Here is a 25,424-nt window from a genome sequence, read left to right on the forward strand (position 1 = left end):
AAAAAGGTCATAAACTCTGGTAATTGCTCGAAAAAGGCAGAGTGAAGTGTTGACCGACTATTTTCAACTGGACGAAAATTGCACCATTCGACATTGGGCATGTTAAAATGCCTTTGTAGCGTGGAGTCATGGAAAATAGGGGCAATTAGGCTTCGTGGGTGGAGCCTATATCGATTCTTAGGTTGTCACCGACTATAATAATTTAGGTTGTTGTTTTCATGGTTCTTCCTTACAGTACTGGCGCAACCTCACACAGGTTATTGACCACCAAGCGGATGGTTGCCTATTTTAAAGATGAAACTGTTTGACTAGCAGAATACGGTTAGGCGATTTTAAAGGATAGAACACATTGGTAAAACATGAAGAAAAATACGACAATTTATGAAAAGAAAAAAGAAAACCAACGAAGTTTCTAATGTTGAAAATAAAGTAAATTTATGTATAAGCTTAACAGTCTATTCATTTTGTTACCTTTAGGAAATAACATACTGCTTTGTATATGATCCTGAGGCTCAAGCCTTTCTCAACTGTTTCAAAAAAGAGGACCACCGAAAGAAGATTATTTATTGCTATCCTGCAGAGAAGTTCTTCTAATAATCTTTTTCTTTGACTTTCAAATAACATACCTGTTAAGGGAAATGATGACTAGATTCGCTCTGTTTGCAGTGGAAGCATAATGGTGACTGTTTGAGACTATACCTGCGAACGTAAAAAAAGTGGGGTGACTCAGCATCTTAGCCTCGTAATTGATATTTCCGCCCTTATAGAGGAGCACCATAACTTATTCCATTACTGCAGAAAAGCACGATCTCACTTGATAGGGTGACCCACTATATCATTTCTTCCTCTTTTCGAGTAAGTTCATTGTATCTGTCTTTGGAATGGGGCAGCACTACTAATGTGAAGAAAAAAACTGCAAAGTGCTTGTGGTACGTGAGCAGGGTCGTTTGAAGACCAGTAGTTGGAATTGCTGATTCGCTCGCTTCGGCATCTTTAAATTGCCTGGTGGTGCTAGTAGCTCCACAGTTTACTTTTATTAGTGCCAAATGATTCAAACGCCTGTTAATCTTAAAAATCAACGAGAGATCACTCCTACAATCCGAAGAATTTGGGCACTTGCAATTCACATGGAACACGGCAAAATGCCTTTGCCATCATTGTGAGGTGACCCTCACAAGCTTTCGCTGTAGAGTTCCTCGGTTAAACTTTTATCACCAAAAATTAGGATTTTTATTACTAACCTAACCTATGTGCAGTTTGGAATGAACCAGAAACAATAGATCACTTTCTTCTTACATGCCGCCGCTTCGCCTCACTGCGCCGAATAATTCTGAGAGACCAATTGGTATGCTCGGATTGCCAGTTAATGCATCCAACCTATTATCGTTTCGTCCAGTGAGTTGGGTGCGCGCCGCAGTGCCATTCTGTCAGCGCTACATAAACTCAATCAGGACACCGGAAGGATACGCTGCTAGTGGTACTGCCAGATATGTCCAATTCTTTGTCACCCTTCCTCATTCTTGTTATTTGTTTCATATATTCTGGTTTATCGAATTCTTCTGCACGTTTTCACGTTTTTTCAAAGGAACATTATTATTGTTCATATCTAATTTCTTTCTTTTACTTTAGCAAGCGTTGTAAAAAAAATATCTATTATAAGGTACAGTGTGGCCTATCTCCCTTGTGGGTATGAGCCAAGATCTCCTAGGCGACAAGACAAGACAAGTTGGAAACGCTCCTTCGTTTCGGACATAGGAGGCTCCTCGCTCTTCTGCGTACAAGGTCACCGGCTTAATTTCTGGAAGGTTCACACCTCCTCTGACAGAACATGGTATTGTGACTGCTTTTCTGTCTCACTAACTTATCCAAATGTCCAGCGAAGACACACGTGCTTACAGACACCGCACTACAACAATTAATTGTAGTGCTGAGGTTCTTGGTATTTCCTTTAAATGAAAAGCAGCTCTTTGAGTAGCCTGTGTAACCCTGTCCCTCCGTACGATTGACGTCACGCTTCCCTCGTAGTGCGCGCTGGCGTCACTCACCCGCCGCAAGCTCGCTCCGCTACCACTACCACCACTCCCCACGCGGCCGATTCGTCAGTTCATGCTTAACAAACATGACGTGCGCCGAACGTACACGTTGAAACATGTACTCTCTCGCTTCACCCTCTCCACCGCTCGCAACGCTCGAACGTACATTGATTGGTAACACTCTTTCAGCTCGTTTATCTGCAATGGAGAAGACGCCAGAAAAAGACGTACCTTCGCATGCTCAAATTTCTGCCGTGGCGATTACACCTAACCAGGCGATCGACTGCGTTGCGAGTGTTAGAGAAGCCGAGCGCATTCGCCAATAGTGACGTCGTTTACTCGAGTGAATGCTACGCCTAGTTTTACTTGAAACCGTTGTTCCAGCACCACGTTGACGCCCGTTTAAACCGGGTCAATGCCGTGCGCACCGCGGCTGCTTCGCAAGCAATCAAGGTTCGGAGAGATGGTCCCTGTTTGCACTTATTAGTCGGGCTATGTCCGGCGTTCAACGGGAACCATTTAAAGCCCTTTTTATAGCAAGGCTGCAGGCGGCCACGTCCCTAGCAACCTGAGCCCCCACCTTGTGATGCTTTGGCTTCGGCAGCTGTCAGGAACAGCTGCGCGCGCGCGCGCTGATCCTCACCCCGAGCAATGAGGACCCAACTTTCTTGGCTTGAACGTCACCTGCCACCACCTCAATGCAGTGCATCTGCGTCGTGTTTGTAGCGTTTGTGCTACCAGCATTTGTGTAGCGTTTCTGTTGATAAGATGCTGACATTATGACCGTCAGATGCAATTACAAGTGCAGTTCTTCGCCACTCCTTCTCTCTCCGTTCACTCTCTCTCCTCCCAGTGCCCCACTTTCCCGTCCTCTTGCCCCTCACTCTGGACCGTTCGCTGGCTGGGCGCCTCTCAATATCATCCGGAAATGTGTGCTCGAGACAACGCTGTGCAACGCAAACGCTGAGCCAAGGCGCTGTATTGTTCACTTCTTAATTCTTTTTACGGCCGAAGCTACTTATAGCGGCACCCGTTCGTCCCTCGTAGCTGTTGTAATATGTAACAAGTATAACATTTTGACGTCCAAGGTGGTGCCGGTGAGATATTTCTTCTGTGCGTTGTTGAACAATAAAAAAAGTGCTCAATCTACATGCCAATGGCTGCTAAAGGGGTATGAGAGACAGGAGCATTCGGCTTTTAGTTAACGCGCACGCTGCGATGCCCATTAGAAGCCATTGGCATGTACATTGAGCATTATCTCACATGAAAGGGTTGATACGTTATACTCGCTTGGTGTAACCTCCTTAGTTTTGGAAAGGTTTAGGGAGCGTTGAGCCGCAGTGCGATGAACACAATGAACTAGTATATACCATGAATGAACTCGAGGTGGTTAAAGGTGGGAAGTAGATACGAACAAAAGCCGTAAGAAAGTAAAAGCCGAATCCTCCTGTCTCTCATTTCCCATTAGCAGCAATTGGCATGTACATTGAGCACTATCTGACAGGAAAAGATTGCAACGTTATACTCGCTGGGCGTAACCTCCTTGGCGTTAGAAAGGTTTAGCGAGCGTTGGGCAGCAGTGCCATGAATACAGTGAACTAGTATATACCATGAGCTCGAAGTGGTTAAAGGTGGGAAGTAGACCCGAAGCGCAAGCCGTAACAAAATGTGCGTGTGCCACCTCTCGTTTAGTCCTTGGAATGTCCGCAGAATGGTGGTGCTTCTATATGGGGAATATATGATGGAAACATGTGAGACGGTGGTACTCGGAGTGGTGAATAGATGAACGAACGGTCACACAGACAGACGCATGGACGGACGGAAGCAAGAACGAAGGGACGGGCGAATGCTTTGCCACACTCTCCATCATTCACTCCATGAATATGTTGCCATTTTTTTTAAACTGTGTAGACTAGCTACTTGGCCTCCCAACCTCAGCCAGGTGGCGCTGCGCCGCGCGCGTTTTGCTGCCTTGCCAGCAAAAGCCAGTCGCTCAGTACCCCGCCCTCACCTTGTGCCTGCTCGTGCAGCGTCACCTGTGACATGCTCCGAAGGTGTAAAAAGATTATGAAATCGCTTTCGTGGTTCCCATCTCACCTAAGCCAAGAGCAATTCATTGACGACGTTTGTGGTACCAAGCAACTCAAACACAATTTCCTTGAGCGAGTGCTGTGAGCAAGACGATGGTGCACAGCCACTTTTCACGCCAAATTAGAAGTGAGGTTCGCTGTGTATGTTAACGCGCGAGTTCTCTATGTATGTTAACGGTAAACGCGCCCTTGCGGCGGCAGTCGTATTTGGCGTGGCTTTAAGTCTGTTAAGAGATCAGCGTGAAGAGACTAAACTTACGTCTTCTCTGTTGAGTGTCTGGCACTATTGCAATGCACAGTGTTCAGTTTCATGAGAGTTTGTCTTTTGCCGACATTTTCATGGTTTGTGAATAATGACGTAACGTACGTTCTATGCCACCTTGGATTTTTTTACTGCTCCTTTGAAAGCATAATGATAAAATATGTTATGCCCACTTCAAGCATACGTGTTTGCAGCAGCGCATGTTTTTATTTAAAATATTATACTTGCTATTGAACGAGCAGCGTGTTCACTGATTCCAATGTCACTTTGGTTGTCTTGGCAGCTTGCTTGGTCTTCGTCATGCTACACAATATAAACAAGGATCGAGCATGTTTTTGGTTACGCCGAAGTTTGCCCCTGATAACCACGTGTAATTTCGCGACACCATCGAAAAATATTCATTACCACCTTGGTTCCTTTCTTAAATCATTGTCATAGCGGCAGCTGTATATCGCCCGCGTCTCAGGTGTATGCAAGGATATTGTCATTGGGTCGTTACGTGGACGAAGGAAGCAGACTGTAATTACGAGATGAAACTGTTTATTTGACGAAAGTTGTGGCCCGCAAATTGAAGGTAAGGTTACAGCGATGCCCACTGGCACTGATAGCGGTGAACAGATCGTCGGCCGTCGATGAACTGGCAAGTGGTGAGGCGCGTCAGTATTTATATATGTGTCATTGAATATTCAAGCGTTATTGTCATTGGCCGGCCCAGAACGGTGGAGTGACTACATTCCCTCACCACACAGAAAAGCCCGTCCTGCTCCCATTGCATGCGGCCAGAGTCTCGCGAACATAATCTCCAGCAGTGCAATGCCTACTCGGATGAGCGCTGTGCTGTCTTGGATGCTTATCATCGCGGGAGGCTCGCTACCACCGTCGATGATCTTCTTTTCTCAAGGGCGAGCGGAAGTGTGATCAAGTGTGTGTTCGGAGCGCTGAGCAGATTCTTTGAAGACAGCGCGCTCTTTGAGCGCCTTGGAACTTTCCTCCTTCTTCCCTCCTACACTGAGGCTTGTCGAACTTTCCCCGGTGATTCGACGCCATCTACACTCTCTTTTTTGTTTTTCCACCAGCTTGGTATGGTTATGTGCTCGGGCGATTGCTTCCCTCCGCGCTTACACTTCAACTACGCGTCTGAAGGCCTGTTAAACTTACTCATATTCGGCAGGTTTTCCTCCCCCGATCTTCTTGGCAGCCTTTCCGGGCGGTTTGCGGCTCGCGAGTGTTTGGATCTGCGGCTGTGAGACAGAGTTTTTTTTTTCCTTCCTTCCCTACCTATACTCTTTAACTCCACAAACCATCCCCGTGCAGACCTTTTGGGGTGTCACCGTAAGGATAGACCATTACGGGTGGTACCTTTCCTTTCACCTAAATAATAATCGCCTAGAGAGAGAGAGAGAGAGAGGTGACGTAGGTTCCAGAATAATCTGCAATATTCGCGAAGTGGGAGTAATATTAGCAAAGTGATCTGCTGCAGTCCTAAAGCTTCTCGAACACTCGAGGCGTTTGCCCGGAAAATCACTAGCAGTAAAATGAGGCGATAACAAAACCGGAGAAGGTAATGTGGCTATACAATATTTTTTGTGCCAAAACAATGGTATCATTAAGAATCACGCAGTAGTGTAAGACGCAAGAATAATTCCAGCCATCAAAGTTTTTTGTATGGTTCACCTAAATCTATTTGATGTGTAAGGCGCGACAAGGACAACGGACCGACGTTGCACCCACACTGAGCACCACTTCTGTTTGCATTGAGCGTCATCCCAGCATGCGCTGGAAATATCCAAAACCAACACGCTCTGTCTGTCATTCTTACACTAAAATCTAAGCACAGTGTTTTGCTCACATGTAAGTGCAACTGGCTCATGCAGGAATCGAAGACTTCGATACTACCATTGCAACACCTAAGCCTGCTACCTTACCAGTTGGTGTTGCTTACGAGACCTGTACGTCTAAACACTTAGTGCGAACAAGCAGAATAAATCTATTGGCACTGAGCGGAGACGAAAAGTGCACAGCCATCAGCTGAATAAAACACTTGCATAGCTCACGGTACGGTAATCTAACAGTGGTGTATCAAGCTAGCAAGCTCAGCCGCATTAGCATTACAACTTGGTTGCGTCGGAAAGCAGGTGGCCAAACTCGAAATGTACCACAGCTGTCTTTTTGCTGTAGCTTAAGTTTCCAAAAGTACCATTCCGTTTCTCCTGTTAAGAGTCGGTAATGCTCTGCACCACGAAAAATTCGCCAATATGACAAGACCGTGGAATATCGACGAACTGCCGTAATTTACTCCTGACGCCTTTGCTGCTGGCACTACTTGCATTGCAAATTGTAGAAATTTACGGGCACTTTTCCGCTCTGAGACATTTTTAAACTTCGAAGCCGCTCACAATGCAGCAGGAGTATGTTCCCGCTTTCCAAGACGAAGAAGAAGCGACGCCCATAGCGCACGCATTGCGGGATAAACGCCCCGTTTTTTGGAAAACCAGGCCAAGCGCGGCCCGTCTATGCCAAGTGCGGACCGTCTGAGCGATCGGAGCTTCGCCCTCTCTCCGCTAGGGCGGCGAACAGTGCTGCGCAAACTTGAGGCTGTTTTCCCTCTAAAGCTGGAAAGGCATACCGCATTTCTCGCAACATAAGAACGCCACGTTAGGCAAGGACGCTATCGGCTGCTTGGTGTAAAAAAAAGAATAGAATGTTGTTTTGACTGTGGGTTGTCACGTGTGAGACACTGTTGTGGATGCCACGCAATGCATTCACATTTCCTCATGGTTCCCTTTTGGGAGGTGGGGACATTTTTCAAATGCTAAACATTTCTTAGCAAACTTCAGCAACCCTAATGTATCTCTCATCTACCTAGCCGTTTGCGTTTGGGCGAACTCGCGATCACTCCCTCAACCTGGCGTGAATCAAAATTAGCATGGGAGGGTAAGATCGTTTGAAAAATATGACCCGCTGGTCAAAATAGGAATGATGCCACATTACCGTCGCGTACGTCGTCAAACACTTTCCGCCAGACAGTGGCACATACCCAAGGGCGTGTATGTGCTACTACTATGCGCCTCTGTACTACAGGTGTTTGACGCTTAGTACCTACCGAGGAACTACGAGTACACACATGGGCAATTTTTAACGCACGATTGTTAATACGTGACATAGCGTCGACTTGACTAATGTAAAGAATGAATGTGATAGTTCCCGCTGGAATCGAACCCAAGCATTCTGCGTGGCGATGAAGCATTCAAGCACAGGGCTATGCAAGGTGTCAGAGATACTTTTTAAACAGACGCTAATCTTCGTGACGGGTGAATAGTGGTTGCAGTGCTGCCTATCTAATTATCCCATTGCATATGTACAGCTTTGATACATTCCTCACGTGGGGTTAACGTCAATTGTGGTTAGGTGCCATGCGCAGAAGTTCAATGATTTAACAGTGTCCAGGCCAGCATCCTCGCAAGCATCAGTGCTTCATATCAGCTTCTGGGGTTGCTAATAGGGATATTTCAGTTGGTATCGTTGCACAAATGCAAACAACTATTTTTCTAAACGTCTACAACTCTTCAACAAATGTCTGTACGTAGGAATTTGTATATATATTTAGTGTCATTTCATAACGTGTCATAATTGCGACATGCTCACCTTCCCTCCACAAGCATCGCATTAAGTCGATTCGAAAGGTACCTGGGCTGTGCCAAATTTTTTTCTAATGTTTGCGCATATAAAACATTCATTGTAATTTTATGCACTTGTACCATGGGCCAAATTAAGTTGTAGGAGAAAACGTGCGATGCTATCGTGCGATGCACTTAGAGGACATCTCTTCACATCGCTAATATTAGTAATACTAGTCTTCGTGCTGGTAATTTTTTGTTTTTGTTTTATTAGTTGTGTTTCGCTTCAAGCTGTGCAAAACCAACTACCTGTACGTCGTGTCTTTTTAAAACTCTACCATTGCTTGTCTTTCGCCCGTTTTCTCAGTTAGGTTGAGTGAAGCAGAAGTCTAAAGAACACAGGAGCCGGCTATTCAGCATCTGTTGAACCGTGGAATTGTTTCTTTGAAGCTTATGCGCTTTCTTCGAAATAACGAGGTTCTTCATGTTTAATAAAATTATTCTGTGAAGCTTAAAGTACCCAAAAGAACCATGTGATTATGAGGGAAGCCATAGAGGAGGACTCTGGAAATCTGAGCACACGAGCAAACAGCATTATTACCTCCATCGAAAATGTAGCCGCCGCAGCTTGGATTGTAATGCTCGTTTAAATATATGCAGGAAGGGTTTAGGAATCATTTTAATACGTCATTTTACCTTATAGGCAAGTAGTTTTTGTTATCATAGGCTGTTTCTTTTAAACGTCTACACTCAGTCTCAATATCATCTTTTGTGTGCGCACTTCGGGCATTGTTATTTCAATTCTCTTCGATTTTGTTTATGTTGACAGTAGTTACATGCTTGGCTGTTCCGTTGAAATATAAGCTACATAAGTAGATTGACAGTGACCAATGACCTAAGTAGCTTGACTAAACCTAAGCTCATAAACCAGTACTACTTAAGACAGTTTTCTACTAGCCTTGAAATGGTTTGTGTCTCGACGAGGCATAGTTAAGCTATGCCAAGATGTTTTGGAAGGCCTCAAAGGAGATTAAGCGACTTCACGAGTTAATCAAGTCGAATTAGAATCGTATTTCGCTAGTCACGGGGTCGTCCGGAAATTTATCACCGAACAGGCTGCTTCATGGGGATGATTTCGGAATGACTAATTAGATATGTTAAATCTAGATTATTTTTTCAAGTAAAACACTGCGACATCATTTTTTATTGAGGACTTTTGACTCTCTTCGTTCAAGTTGTAGCAGTGATAAATTTGTGACCAAATCCTTTTGTGTGTGCAGAATTATCAGAATGAACCCCACTTACAGCAAGCAATTTTCTCACAAGACAAAGACTGGCAATGCTTCCTACAGATTGTGCGAGTACACCATCAGAGAAAGTTCGTCGTCATGAAACAATCTTCATCGAAGAAGCAGGCACAGAGAGCAAGTGTTAGACAATCTTTGGAAATTGTGGAGGAGGAGGAAAACATTTAGGTCTTTAAGCTATGTGAAGGGAGGGGGGAGATTGGTCCTTAAGGGGCCGCCCCGTCGAAACACTAAGTGGGCGCCCCTTTACGGGAGCCCACTGGCGTTGGCCGCGGCCCGGGCACCCTCAACCAAGACCCGCTGGGCCGACAGGCTAAAGCGGTCGAGCAGGGCTGCCTTTCAGTCTTCCCAGGAAGGGTTGAACATAAAGGTGAGGTTTGGAGTCTTTGACACGCCCGCACCATGTTGAAAATACCGCAAAAATTTTCCTCACAATGTGGGCACTTCCCCGTGCAAGCGGTGTTGAAGTGTTGCAGAATTGCCGGGCACAATAAAGTTTTGGTGTAAAGGTGAAGGAGGGTCCGCTCCTACACCTTCGTGAGGCCCTTAAAGGGTTTGGGATAGACTTGATGGCCTAATCAATAAAACTGAGTGACCTCCTTAAATGTGTACGTGGGATTGGATTCAAGGTCGAAATTGTAAGGGGGCCCGGATGGTGCCTGAATAGTGAGCGCACGAGCAGCGGCACCAGCGACTCATGACTAGAGGCCGAATTTATGGGCACTAAAAATAGGTTTAGGCGCCAAAAATAGACAGGCAGAACACTGTTTTTTGGTCCCATATTCGTAATTATAGGTACAATAAATTTTGACCAAATTAGGCTTTCTGAAGAAATAAATTTGGGATCTGTGTCTACTTCAGGAAAGCAAACAAAAATGCTTCAGTTTATGATACTACAGAGGCGCTAATGGTTTTACATAGCAACGCATTTTTCCCACAGGGTTCGCAGCATACTGTCTCTCTAGTTCTACTCCAGCATGGTGAGTTAGTTTTTCACCGACAAATGAATATCCGTCCGAGTCTCACTTTTCAGCATGGCTGAGAAGACCTGCACAGGTGCAAATAGTCAGAGCACAATATGCAAAAAGTTTTTTGTTGCCTCGTAATAAAATGGTCTAACTGCACAGGCTCAATTTTTTTTTGTCTTCGAACACCTTATAGGGCCCTTTGCAAATTTCGAGAAGCTACAAAAATGCATACACTGGGCACTCGCGATCTTATCTGCCAAGGTTTGCAGTGCTACGCGCGCTTTATTGAGGTGAAATGTGAGACTGAACCCCGCTTGGCCATCTCACTTGTCTGCACCCGAACATGGTGGTGTATACAACAAGGAATGGTCCTGCATACGTTGAAGTTGTACGTGACACTGCGAGAACTATTTGAGACATGTGTATTTTGTACAATGTGTTGCCTGAATAGAAGTATGAAAGTTGGCTGAAATATTGAAACATACAGACGGAATCTATGTGCATCCTTATTTTTTTGCGAGATGCGAGACTAAGCTGCCTTCATTTCGTTTGCATTGGTGCCGTCGCCACTCTCACATCGTGCCGGCGCCAGCATTCACAACACTTCGCGTGTTTTTGGTGCATCGTTCCTTAGAGGAGTTCTAGCTGTGCGATGCTGTGTATCGTGGTAAAGATACGTGATTCATGCCATCGTCTCCAAACGAGAGCGCAGAGAGGGATCCATCCCACAGAAACAGGTCGTACTATACCGAGAACCTCGAAACAACAGAACATCGCTTGCGTGCATGGCATGGCATAGGCATGTTATGCGAATGTGCGGCAGTGAGCACTCTTGGGGTGAACAAGCGAGCGCGTGGCCGCGCTCTGCGCAGCGCCAGTGTGTTGGTGTGGCCACGCATCAAAGCGTGATGATGCATGCGTACGTGGACACACGGTAGCTGCTTTACGTCGTCGGCTACATCGCTTGAGCGAGCCACTCCGTAGTATACTGAAGCGCTGGTTTCGCTTGTCCGTAGCACAGCAAGAGCGCCACGCTCGTGTGCGCCTGCGCAACTTGGATTCGATGCGCAGCCGCGCTGGCTGCACTGACACTCCACACAGCGCTGCACGCTGGGTCGGGTTCACTCTAACAGTGCTTACCGCTGTAAATTACGCGTGCATGACATGCTAATGCGTCCACGTCGTGTGATCCGCCAGGTCCGAGTTGCTTCGGTACTTAATGGGGCAGGGAAAGAGTTTCACTTTTGAAGTCTACATCGAGTGAGTGGCGAAGGTTTCAAGCTCACCTCCTCGCATCATGTTTTCGCAGCTTGTAATGAACCAATCAAAAAAATTCTAGTGATACAAAGCTTTTCATTCGGCACGCAACAACTTCCACTGTCCAAGTAAAGTTTCTCTTGTGACCTAGTGAAGCGCCATCTAAGAAGTAAATGAAAAATAAAACAAAACTACATGAATATCCTTTTCTATCTACACTTTACTTTCCCCTGATGATACTCCGTGGTTTCGCATTCGTTCTTCATCACCCTGCTGCTGCACTAAAACTCCTCCGCATCTCTACGCAAGCGAGCTGATGCCGTAAAGATGCCGAATAGATGACGCGGGGCGGAGGAATACCTCTGTAGAGGCTAATCGACCTTCCTGTTGTGTAAAAAACCTTGTACACTTGACATTGGTGAAAGTAACTTATGAGTTGGAGTATAGGTTGCACCACGTAGTGTTTCGAAGCTGAATTTTGCAGGTTATCAGAAATGCCAGACTCGAGCGGTACTTGCAAGCAATATTTCTGGGTAAATAGCTTTTATACAGGCACCAATTTTGAAAACAGGCATTTATTGACACTTATAAGAGTTTAGGCAACAACGTCCAAAACAGTCATTCATTGGCACTATAAAACACTAAGAAAGCTTTTCTTAGCCTTCAATATGTGCTCACATGTCAAAATGACACGATAGGAATTAAAGAAATAAAATACGCATTTGCCAATTTTCCTGTCTCTACTCATTACCATCGGAGCCCGTATATGAGATGGAGCCGAAATGACCGTTCCGTGCATGAGCGCGCCTAGGTACTGGCTGTGCTGCATTGTTTTATGTGCTAAGTAAGCATTGCAGCCCTCTTCAATATTGCGGCAGGCAACCTATGGAGTCGCTGATAATGACCCCCGAGCCTAGATCTGCGACAGCTAACTAGATGACGATCTCTTCCACGAGCGTATTATTTTGTGCTTGGAAAGTGAGTTCGTTTTCTCCGGTGTTTTGGAGAGCGACTGTGGCTGTGTACCAACCTCCGTGGTAAGTGCCGGAGGTGTCCACATAGAATACTCCGAATTTGTTACCGTAGTGGGGAGCCAAGGCTTCCGCCCACGCAAGGCGTCGGTCACTGTGGTCGTCTCGGGTCATGTGGAGACGATAATACAATTAAGGACTTAGTCCAGCTCATGTAAATGAAAATACAAGCACATAGTCGGATAAAAAGACAGATACATTGCACTCGTAAACGAATTAAACACGCCAGGAAAATTGTGCAAGGCTTCTCCAGTTACGGAATTGCGTAAGGACAAGGACGACATAGCTCTGTCTTGCGAGGTGCTAACTTCTGGTGGCATAAAGGTGAAGAGAGCGACAGAACTGTTGTTTACCCACCCGTGTGCTGGACAAATTAAGCGTCGATATCTCGTGAAGAATTGTCTTGAAATAGAAAAACCCGTACGAGCTGTTCGGCCTGGAACTGTTAAATATTATTGCAATAACAATGGTACGGACACTCTTGGCTGTATTTCCTCACCAGCGTCGACGACCGAGGCTGTTCTTCATATGTGTGTAAGTATGTCTACATATATAAAAACACAAGACAGAAAAATAATCTAGCAAAATACTTCGCCATGCGGAATTGTTCGTCTTAACTCACGCTTGTGACGGCGTGGTGTCAGCCACGGAACAACGAAAGAGCACCTCCAACGTTGAGACGGCAAGCTATTTATATAAACCACTTACCACTTGCGATGGCCGTCATGGGGAAACTATTGTGTTTTCAGCATCACCATTCAGATGAAGCAATGAGCGTGCGTCACCAGATTGTCAGGACGCAGCAGCTCGAGGTGGAGAGAATCAAACGCCTTGGGCTTTCACCGTGACAATTCTGCTGTAGTTACTGGGTGCACAACGGTTATGGGTGCATTCGCTGCATAGTCGTTCATCTGTACCTGTGAGTACGTTTCGTGCGTAATTTGTGCATTAGCAACGCGGGGCCCGTTTCGACTTGTCATTCGTCGCGTGATGTTCAAATTTCTTGTTATCTCGTTTATTGCTCCGTCTTTGCGGCGAAAATGTGGCTTTTCATTTCTGAAGAGCGGCGAAGACGAAAAAAAGAACCAGAGCGCGCGCCCAGTAGCTGCCGGCATTCCGTTTCTTTTAGGGGCGAAGCTCCTTAAAGCGGCACCCGTTCGTCCCTCGTAGTAGTAGTAGTTGTCGTAGTGTGTAACCAGTCTTACATTTTGACCTCCAAGGTGGTGCCGGTGAGAGATTTCTTCTGCGCGTTGTTGAACAATAAAAAAATCACCAGCGTGCGCGTTAACTAAAAGCCGAATTCTCCTGTCTCTCATTCCCCTTTAATAGCCATTGACATCTACATTGAGCACTATCCGACAAGAAATGGTTGCTACGTTAAACTCGCTGGGCGTAACCTCCTTGGTTTTGGAAAGGTTTAGCATGCGTTGGGCCGCGGTGCCATGAATACAGTGAACTAGTATATACAACGAACTCGAGGTGGTTAAAGGTGGGAAGTAGACACGATGCGCAAGCCGTAAAAAAGTGTGCGCGTGCCTCCTCTTGTTCAGTCCTCGTAATGTCCGATGGATGGCGGTGCTTCTATATGAAGAATATATGATGAGAAGATGCAAGATGGTGGTACTAGAGGTGTTGAATAGGTGGACAAACGGACACGCAGACAGATGCTTCGACGGACGCACGGAAGGGTGCACGGATCAATGGACGCATGGACGGACGCAGGAGCGGATGCATGGACGAACGCAGGGATGGACGCACAAATGGACGTGCGGACGCACGAACAGACGCACGGGCGGCGACACAGACGCACGCATGTACTAACGTAAGCAAGAACGAATGGACGGACGGATTCTTCGCCCCACTCTCCATAATTCACTCCGTGGATATTCTGTCATTTTTTTTCGTTTTGAACCAGCGTCTGAATTTTTTACTTTCGTTCCACTACCTCGTTTTATCAACACTTGTGGTCCTGCTCATTAAGAACCACTATGCATTATAATGCACACACTGGTGTGGGAAAGATGTTGGCCATAACGTTGCATAATTTTCTTGTGTAGTACTCTATGAGCGTGCATTACGAAGATGTGTTTATATTTTCACCTGTGCGTCAACAAATTTACCGGGGTTTGAGAATAATGTATATATTATACAGAACGATGTGCTCAACTGTGACTTTTTTTTCAGCCACTTCAAGCTCTTACGGGCAAAAGTATCAATTTATACGGTGACTCGCCTCATTGTTTGTTACCATTACCTTGCAAATATACATCACTTCTTAAATGAAGTATTATGATGCCTATTTATTGCACCACCTAGAGCACAGAGGTTGATAGATAGATAGATAGATAGATAGATAGATAGATAGATAGATAGATAGATAGATAGATAGATAGATAGATAGATAGATAGATAGATAGATAGATAGATAGATAAATAGATAGATAGATAGATAGATAGATAGATAGATAGATAGATAGATAGATAGATAGATAGATAGATAGATAGATAGATAGATAGATAGATAGATAGACGGATAGAAGGCATGTAGCTTTCTTCGACGATACCTTGCCTAGCCGGCCATTTATTGCTTCTTATTCTTGCGCTCTGCGTCGGCGTGCTTCTGGCTCCATAAAATGCGCCGAAGTACAATCGAGCTCACACAGTAACGACATCGAGAGCGAATCGATCAGAGGTACCGCTCGCCTCATTTTTTAAATGAATGTCCCAGCTCACAGCTGAGATGAATAAACGGTTTAATAAAGGGCCTAGTTGCTTCCTCGTGAGCTGACTTCATTAAATTATGAGGTAAATCTACGCCTATGTTCTCATTTTATTTGATGATGACTCAAAAGTCACAGTAACGCAAACATAGTTCTCAAAGATTCGAAACCAATGGTTCCTGATATTTACTTGGATGACCAAGGTGTCACTGACTTTCTCTTTACCGACTACCGAATTCCGCAGGTTGACAGCTCGGGAAGCCAGAATCGCCGCTGGACCACCATTTTCCTTACGGGGCTAATCATTCTAATGTTAGGACTGCTGAGCTGCACACTTCTGTTCATTTACTTGGTCACCGATAAGTCGACAGAGAAAGATGACACCATGGTAAGAACCCTTACAACGTAAGATTCAGGTCATGTTGCAACGGAGAGAATGCCATTTTTGGAAACATTAACCACAATCGAGAGCCATTCTCACATTTATATTGTCGCACGGTCTGTCATTCTGTGGTGCGTTTGCCGCCAAGTCTCTAGTTCACACAACAGTAAGCAAAAAGCTTCGCCACGTTTTGCGAATGACATAAAATTTACGCTTACTCGCATAAAGAGGAATAATGTCTATGGCAACGGTTGTCCCTTAAGGCTGGATAACCGGCTGCTAGCACCAGTCGTCCGATCATTTGCGACTGGTGACCAAAAAGCGACTGGTGTTACCGGCAGAGGCTGCATGCGAGCAACCGCAAATCGCAAAACTAGAGTCACGTCTGGATCTCGTTATCAGCGAGAACTCTGGAGATGGGCGCCGATGAGCTCATCGCCGCCAGTTGAGTGAGCGCAGCGACCCGAATGCGCCGCATTTATTGTTTTTGTCCCTTCTCGCACAGGGTTCCCAGCAGCTTCAAATAGTTCGATTCAAGCGAAAAACAAAAGATTGTCATGGCGCTGATACGCGAGATTGCCATGGTGTCAGCGCTGGTGCTGTGCTGGCCATAATGACAGCACGGAAGCCTGCAAATGAAAAAAAAAGGCAGATCCCACGTACAGAGGGAATCGATAATATGCAAAGCACGAATAAGAAGTTTTGATATGTCATTTTAAAATCAGCACAACGTTACGAGGTTGAGCTAAATTAGGCCGTGTACGACTTCCGTGTCATGATTATCGTGTTTGGATGTGTCGGTTACCTTCGTCATCTATTCACGTCACGTAATGCCGAATTTAGTATATGTGAACCTAGCGAAACGGCTGTGAGCACTCTATGAGCGTGGTATGTTGTCATATTTTTACATGACACGTGTGTGACTATTATCATGTTTGCACCAGTCCTATACCTTCATCATCCCTTGAAGTCTTGAAACACCGAAATTCGTATATGTGGAACTAGCGAAACAGCCGCAAGTGCATCATGAAAGGCCCAATATACTCCAACGAAACGTTGACGCGCGCGCACGCTAGGAACAGCGACGTTATACGTTGGCAAAAAGTAAAAACTCTATAGTCTGACGCCATCGCGACTGGCGCGACCAGCTTCCGTTGGCGCGGCCCGATGCCAACTGGCGCGGAAGTCGACATGCTGCATTTAACACCCACTGCGTTACCCAGACAGCACTGCGTCTGCCTCTTCAAGGAGGGACGCAGGACGCGCTGAAACACGTATGCGTTAAGGCAACGTAGTGTGGCGCGTGTGTGCGAGCTTGTGGCAGGACCGGGGACTGGCGTCGCAACGCCGGCGTGACGCGACGAAACGAACGCCAGCTTGCATGAGCACTGTGGCACGTCGAAAACTATTGGGGCCTTGACTAAGGCATGTATTCATGACATGAAACGCATCTCATGATTATCATCTTTGCACCAGTCGCATGCCTTCGTGATCTATTGATGTCACGTAATACCAAATTCTGCATGAGTGAACCTAGCAAAACGGCCGCGATCACATTATGACTGTGGCATGCACATGCAGCCATGCTGTTACATTTTTTTATTTTATTTTATTTTATTCATACTGTTAGTATACATGCCAAAACAGGAGTAGCTCATCTGGGCACACAATTTTCAAAAGTTCATGAAAAAGTGGAACATCTCACAATTTGACATAAAGCAAAAGCCATGCAAAAAATAAATAAAAAATCCAACATTGAATGCGAACCCTGCAGCATAACACGGCAGAACACAGGTGAGCAAGTGAGTGCGTTATCACAGCTCAGTTCAACATTTGAAACGCACATTCGAAGTCTTTAACATTGTTACACAGTGCAAGGTCATTTCGTAACTTATTCCATGTGTCAATAGCGGATACAATAAAAGAATTCTTGAACGATTTTGTGTTATGCTTCAGAGGTTTAATGTGTTTGGTGTGCTTTGTCCGCGAATGCGAAGTGTCCAGAGTGAAACTTTTTGTTATCTCTGTTTTGTAGATACTGTGGAATATCTGAAAAAAGAATTTCATGCTGTTGATATTCATTCTTTCGTGCAGTGTAAGAATTTGAGCTATAGTTCTTAGACTTGATATGGACTGCGTCCTACGGTAGGAATTAAAAGTAAATCTTAAGGCTCTATTTTGAACCTGTTCACATTTAGCGATATTATTTTGCGTATATGGCTTCCATATCGGGCATGCATATTCCAGCAACGAAAGTACTGTGGTTTTATATGCTATAAGTTTTACTTCAGGTGTCGCGTCACCAAGCCTCCGATGAAGCATCCAAAGCTTTTTTTGCAATTAGTCACAGATATAATCTATATGGCGGTTTCAGTTCAAGCTACATTTGACGTAAACACCCAGGTATTAATATTCGGACACACGGCAGAGTGGTTCGTCATTTATGACGTAACGAAATAAGAGAGGCTTGGTTTTTCTGTAATCGGCATAAAAACTATTTTGCTTGGGTTCAACACCATTTGTCATTTTTTGCATCAAGATCCTATCATGCCCAAATGTTCATTAGGCTTTTCCTGGTCGTAGTTTGATTCTGCCTTTGAATAATTGATTTGTGGGGTTTAACGTCCCAAAACCACCATATGATTATGAGAGACGCCGTAGTGGAGGGCTCCGGAAATTTCGACCACCTGGGGTTCTTTAGCGTGCGCCCAAATCTGAGCACACGGCCCTACAACATTTCCGCCTCCATCGGAAATGCAGCCGCTGCAGCCGGGAATCGAACCCGCGACCTGCGAATCAGCAGCCGAGTACCTTAGCCACTAAACCACTGCGGCGGGGCACTGCCTTTGAATAGATGACTGTGTCATCAGCATAATGCTTAATGATAACATCGGGCGAGAAGCCGCTGCTAAATCATTTTTATATGGTAAGAACAGCAGTGGCCCTATGACAGAGCCCTTCGGAACTCCTGAACCTACCGACTGGCTCATGCTGTTTGTGCCCCTAATGCAAACCACTTGCTCTCTGTTTATCAAGTAAGCCGCTATCCAATTTATGAGCTCATCACTCTGCAGGATCGTGCTAAGTTTATGCAGCAATTTTAGATGTGGTATTTTGTCGAATGTTTTTCTGAAATCAAGAAAAATAATTTCAACTTGCCCTCTGTCATCTAAGATTTGAGTAATGAAATGTGAAACCTCCTTGAGAATCGTCACTGTCGAGAAACCTCGCCTGAAACCATGTTGTTGTTCTGGCATTAGTTTGTGCTCTTCGAGAAATTCTTGATTGATATGTGGGGTTTAACGTCCCAAAACCACTATATGATTATGAGAGACGCCGTAGTGGAGGGCTCCGGAAATTTAGACCACCTGGGGTTCTTTAACGTGCACCCAAATCTGAGCACACGGGCCTACAACACTTCCGCCTCCATCGGAAATGCAGCCGCCGCAGCCGGGATTCGAACCCGCGCCCTGCGGGTCAGCAGCCGAGTACCTTAGCCACTAGACCACCGTGGCAGGGCCTTCGAGAAATTCTGTTAAGTGCTTAGTAAGTACATGCTCCAGTGTTTTACAGCACGTGCTTGTTAAAGACACAGGCCTGTAGTTGTTTACACAGTCTTTAGCACCTTCTTTATGAATAGGTATGACCATAGCACATTTCCAGTCATTAGGAACCTGTCCACCTCGCAAAGATTTGTTAAATATATCATTGAGATAATAAGAGCACCATGCAGCATACATTTTAAAATGCATTAGGAATGCCATCTTAGCCAGTTGATTTCTTTTCATCAAGGTTCAGAAGAAGGTTACAAATTCCTTCCTGTGTAACGACAATATCAGGGATTGGCGAGTTAGGACAACCTAGGCTGAATTCCGGCAGTACACCGTCATCGCCCGTAAAAACCGATTTCAGATAATCATTAAAAGTACAGGCTAACTGAAAACTATCGGTAACAGTGCCGGTTTTTTTATTTAAATACACAGTATTCGATTTTTCTTTCGATAAATATCGCCAAAATTTCTGCGGTGCTGCTTTAATAAACTGCGTTAAAGATTTAGTCATGTATCGCTTCTTTGCGTCAGCCAGCTCTGCTCTGAACTACGAAGAGAGCGTCGTGACGTCAGCCGATCTGAGACTTCATTTACTATTTTTTCGTTTTGCCCGCATGCGCCTTAGTTGTCGTTTCATGTGAATAATTTTTCGCGAAACCCATGGATTCATTCTTTGAACCTTTTTTGTTTGGTCAGGTATGTAATGTTTTATTAGTGTGTGTACAGTTTCTTTAGACCATTTCCACGCATCATCAACCGTTGAACTATCACATACAGCAATGCGCTTAAAATCTTCATAATCAATGTCAAAAAAGTTCAGAATTGAAACATCATCAGCTCTACAGTAATTGGGCACCAGTACAGACTTTGTGGCTTGCGCTTCATGACGCATTCCCAATAGCTGAAGAATCACCATACTATTCCACTAGGTCGAAATTTCCGGAGCCCTCCACTACGGCGTCTCTCATAATTATATAGTGGTTTCGGGACGTTAAACCCCACAAATCAATCAATCAATCACCATACTGTGATCTAAAGTACCGTCCATCACTACACAAGTGTACTTTTGTTCAGCCAGTGATGGACTCAAAAATACAAGATCAAGTAAAGAGCCACCCTTTTCGTGTACTCGTGTGCACTCCTGTACAACTTGAACCATACTGAGCGAGAACACCCCATCTAAGAGAGCTCGGGATGGTAATACATCAACCTGACCCGCTTTATACTACACCCAGTTAATATGCGGAAGATTAAAATCACCGGTCATTACAAATTTTTTTTTTTAATTCGGAAATTCGCAATGTAAAAAGTCATTGAAAGCTTGCATGTAGTCTGCCGAAGAATCGGGAGAACGATACACTGCAATGTATGTGAACGAACTGCCGTATAAAGTCATGTCACATGCAATAATTCAGTTTCAGGTGGCAAAGAACGTTCTGTGCACTCAGTTGATCTTTTACAGATAATCGCAACACCACCACCCCTAGATCCGCGATCTCTACGATAAGCTATACATGACACGCATCTCATGATTATCATGTTTGTAGCAGTCACATACCATCGTCATTCATTCACGTACCGTAATACCCGATTTCGTATATGTGACGCTAACGAAATGGCCATGAGCACATCATGAGCGTGGCATTTATACATGTTGTTAAATGACACGCATGTCATGATTTTCATGTTAGGGTTCGACTCTTGTATTGGCCATGTGATCATGTTATACCATACCAGTTTTGCTTCATGTCATGTGAACGAAACCGCCACAAGGGCAGCAAGACCATGAAATGTAAATTATAACATTCATGACATATATGTCATGATTTTAATGCTATGATGAGTCAAATATTCCCGTCATACAGTGATGTTATGCCATACCAACTTTGGTATCGATACCATTATTCAAACAGCTAGGAGAGCTAAATGTCTGAGGCAGCCAGATAGATAGATGGATAGATAGGTAGATAGATAGATAGATAGATAGATAGATAGACAGATAGATAGATAGATAGATAGATAGATAGATAGATAGATAGATAGATAGATAGATAGATAGATAGATAGATAGATAGATAGATAGATAGATAGATAGATAGATAGTTAGATAGAATATCTCGGGATAGATATTCCCGAGAGTGGTACGTATTCAGAAACGCTCCTTGAATAGACTCGCTCTCTAGATTTCGTGCCGACCGGTTGTGCGCCAGCGATCTCCAACGAAAGAGTAGCTCTGGCTGACTGGGCTCACCCTACGCCATCTGCTGACGACGACAAGAACTGAGTGGTGCCCCGCCCGCGGACTCCTGCCACCATGTCCTTCTTTCCTATCTTCTCCTTACTTCCGTCGTTTTCTGTCATTCGCTGTCTCTGCACCACGTTCTCTCCTTCCTCTCCCTATCTATTTACATTTTAATCCTATTCGTTTAATCCCTCCTTACCCCCATCCCTAGTGAGCTAATGTTGAAGTGTCGTACTCTGACGCAGACAGCCACAGGGCTTACTTTTCTCTCCTTTCCTCGATAGAAATCCTTGAATATACCTCTACCGGGGTACGTTACAGCATGACGTCACCGGTGATCGTTGATTGATTGATATGTGGGGTTTAACGTCCCAAAACCACTATATGATTATGAGAGACGCCGTAGTGGAGGGCTCCGGAAATTTAGACCACCTGGGGGTCTTTAACGTGCACCCAAATCTGAGCACACGGGCCTACAACATTTCCGCCTCCATCGGAAATGCAGCCGCCGCAGCCGGGATTCGAACCCGCGCCCTGCGGGTCAGTAGCCGAGTACCTTAGCCACTAGACCACCGCGGCGGGGCCACCGGTGATCGTGCAAGGCGGTGGTTGGCAAAACACTCCCGCTGGTGGCTGTGTAGAGTGCAGTCGCTCGGAGATTGGGGCAATTTTTTTTTCTTTTTAGAAGCCTAATCTTCATCTCACAGGGGCAACATTAGCTGTGGTATGTGTTGGACAACACTAGGTGTGTGGTAAAGTGAGTGATGAAATATTTTCCACGCTTGCTGGCTGTTTATCTCGGATAAGTGAACGCACGTGGCGGCCAGTGCGACGAACAGTGGCATCGTCTTCGAAAATGTGTAGTGTTGCCTTTGGCGTGTAGTGTGCGCTGAAAGGCATCGACAATATTGGTTCGCCTTTACGGATGGTGAAACTGGGAATATTATGCGTGGTGTGTGCAGTGTGAATAACGCGATGCGTCCTGTTTGCGAAAACACTGGTATTCGTTTTGGGCCGCTTCCAGTACCTGGTTATCGATGGAACTTCACTATCTGACTTTCCAGTCAAAGTAAAAATGCATTTGACGCGATCATCTGCGAGTGGGTACATCTCCGTGTATGCGCGGCGTGCAGAAAAACAAAAGTGCATAATCTTTGGGTGATATATACGACTATGCATGAGGTGCAAGCATGTTGTAGCGTTATCGAATCTGCATAGGTGCTTCACCGCGGCTATCACTCGTATTATCAGATACCTGATACGTGTAATGGGCACAGCAGAGATTTTCGTTTATTTACTTTGTACTTTTACGACTTGATCCTTATGAAGTGACAATGCACATTAGAAGCTTGTGTATCAAGCCTAAAGGGGCAAAATAGGAACGAAAACACGTTATAGGTGCCAAATGCAGCAAGGTAACTGGGCCAGATAGTATTATATATCGTTAACTTGTCGGTTTTTACATCGCATGAATTATCACTGGGTTATTGAGAAACGCAGCGGCAGAATTCCACCTTCACGAGGATATGTTAAGCTCAGCCTAACACATGGCAAGAAGTGTTTCGTTTTTAGGGGCGCAGCTCCTTATAGCGGCACCTATTCGTCCATCGTGGCTGTAGTAGTAGTGTGTAAAAAGTATTACATTTTGACCTCCAAGATGGTGCCTTTGAAAGATTTCTTCTGTGCGTTGTTGAACAATAAAAAATATTGCTCAATGTACATGCCAATGACTGCTAAGAGGGAATAAGAGACAGGAGTATTCGGCTTTAAGTTAACGCGCACGCTGCGAAATTTTATTGTTCAACAACGCGAAAAACACAAGAAAGGGTTGCTACGTTATTCTCGCTGGCCGTAACCTCTTAGGTTTTAGAAAGGTTTAGCGAGCGTGGCGCCGCAGTGCCATGAATACAGTGAACTAGTATATACCATGAACTCGAGGTGGTTAAAGGTGGGAAGGAGACACGAAGCGCAAGCCGTAAGAAAGTGTGCGTGTGCCTCTTCTTGTTCAGTCCTTGTAATGTCCGCTGGATGGCGGTGCTTCTATATGAGGAATATATGATTAAAAGATGCGAGGTGGCGGTACTTGGAGTGTTGAATAGGTAGACTAACTGACACACAGACAGATGCATGGACGCACGCACGGATGGCTGCACGGATGGATGAACGCATAGACAGACGCAGGAGCAGATGCATAAAGGAAAGCAGGGACGGACGCACAGATGAACGTGCGGACGCACGAGCAGACGCCCGCACGGACGGGCGGATGGACGCACGGGCCGCCACACAGACGCATGCATGGATGGACGGAAGCAAGAACGGATGGACGGACAGATGCTTCGCCCAACTATCCATCATTCACTCCGTGTATATGCTGCCATTTGTTTTTTCGTTAATCTCCAATCCGACTTTTGCGCAATGAGTGAGAATCATAACCGTGACGTCACGCACAGCAGCTCAAAACCACGCTGCTGCCAATGATGTACCTCATTTAAAACTCCATTACACATGCCACGATGCAAATTGAATAAGTTTACATTCATGCGATGCAAATATTTCTCAAAGTGCCAGTCACCATGTACATTCAAAGCGTTCGCTTTCGAAAAAGACGAGATGTTTTATAGCTGCCATCTACCTGGTTGAAGCACACTGCGTGCTAGTCACGTCTCCCAGTACTCTAAATAAAGTTTCTCCATCCATCCATCCATCCATCCATCTACGACGAGCCGATTTCCACACTATGCGCAGCAACCCTTCCGCGACCCCCTTCTTTCAAAAGCAGGGACTTTAAACCAGAGCAATGTAGAAATTTCCCTCGAGGGAATTTTGACACGCAACTCCGCTATGCAGAAAGTTGCTACCAGCGGAACTTTCTTGCCAACCAGCACCTGCTCCGAGAGAGATTATGGTGGGCGGTTGCCCTCAATGACGTCACACAGTTTACAAACAGGGAGAGGCCTATTGAACTTGACTTGCCTCAGCCTCCACTGACCACAAATGAGTTTCGAACGCGGTATCTTTATTCGGTGCCAAGGTATGAAGCACAAAGGCATTCCAAACGCCCTTTATTGAAGGCGGTCGCGATTCAAGCTTAAGACAGAAAATGATTCTGAATAGGTGGGAAAATAGTGCACAATTCATTTTCTCTTCATTTTACGGTGTTTAGCTTCTTGCGAATGCCGCCACGTAAATTCGGCACTTTGCTCGAGCTGCTGCGTTCTGCCATCTCCAAGCCAAGTACTCCTTGGTGGTCATGGTGCCACAGACCTAGAGGGGCGCACGCGTTTGTATCCGGCGACAGGAGGTCAGCACAATGTAAAAACAAAAATGAGCCTGCATATAAAGAAATGCTAGTGTCACTTCTGGGCATCGCTGATTCGTTCCAGCAGTTTTGCGGCTGCAGTCACGCGACTGAAAATCGAGCGTTTGCGACCGTTCTCGACTATGTGCGACCAGTCCCACATAGTCGCGTGACCGCTGCTAGTCGTTGTGTCAACCAACCATTAGATTAGAAATAAGGGCTGATAGAATTGTGATGAAACTTCAGTCCTTTAACTCGTGGAAGGAGCCGGAAAATAGGGATGAGAACTGTCTACAGCACTCACATCAGTACATTGCCTACCAAACTGTCTAAATCACCGCGTTGAATAAACCTAGTACGATTTCGTTCATAAGACTTGCATATGGCGTCATATGAGATCAATTAAGGCCAATGTTGCAGAGGCGCCCCTAAGAAAGAAGGTGACCTGATAGTAACTACAGCATACGCGTGAAGAACAAATGGAATCACGTGTCACTAGTGACTACTTGTGGTCACGTGTGAGCACATCAACTAGCTTTTTCGTGGTGCTTTGACTTGCCTAATTGAAAGCTATGCTTCTGAGGATGGTGGAATGGTTGTGTTATGATGATCTTGACGTCTTAACAATGAAGAATCTAGGAATGCGGTGTTGCTGCAGCAAACGTA

General features: G+C 45.3%; 1 protein-coding gene across 1 annotated transcript in view; it reads left to right on the plus strand.

Moving 5' to 3' along the window:
• Positions 1-1,754: 1,754 nt before the first annotated feature.
• Positions 1,755-25,424, plus strand: part of LOC142803186 (neprilysin-1-like) — a 163,739-nt gene continuing 140,069 nt past the window's right edge. The window contains exons 1-2 of the mRNA XM_075888280.1: positions 1,755-1,831; positions 15,530-15,673. Coding sequence (XP_075744395.1) covers positions 1,829-1,831; positions 15,530-15,673 — 147 coding nt within the window. The 5' untranslated portion in view covers positions 1,755-1,828. The remainder of the gene's footprint in view (positions 1,832-15,529; positions 15,674-25,424) is intronic.

Source organism: Rhipicephalus microplus, chromosome 3 (genome assembly GCF_043290135.1).
Source record: "Rhipicephalus microplus isolate Deutch F79 chromosome 3, USDA_Rmic, whole genome shotgun sequence".
Lineage (NCBI taxonomy): Eukaryota > Metazoa > Arthropoda > Arachnida > Ixodida > Ixodidae > Rhipicephalus > Rhipicephalus microplus.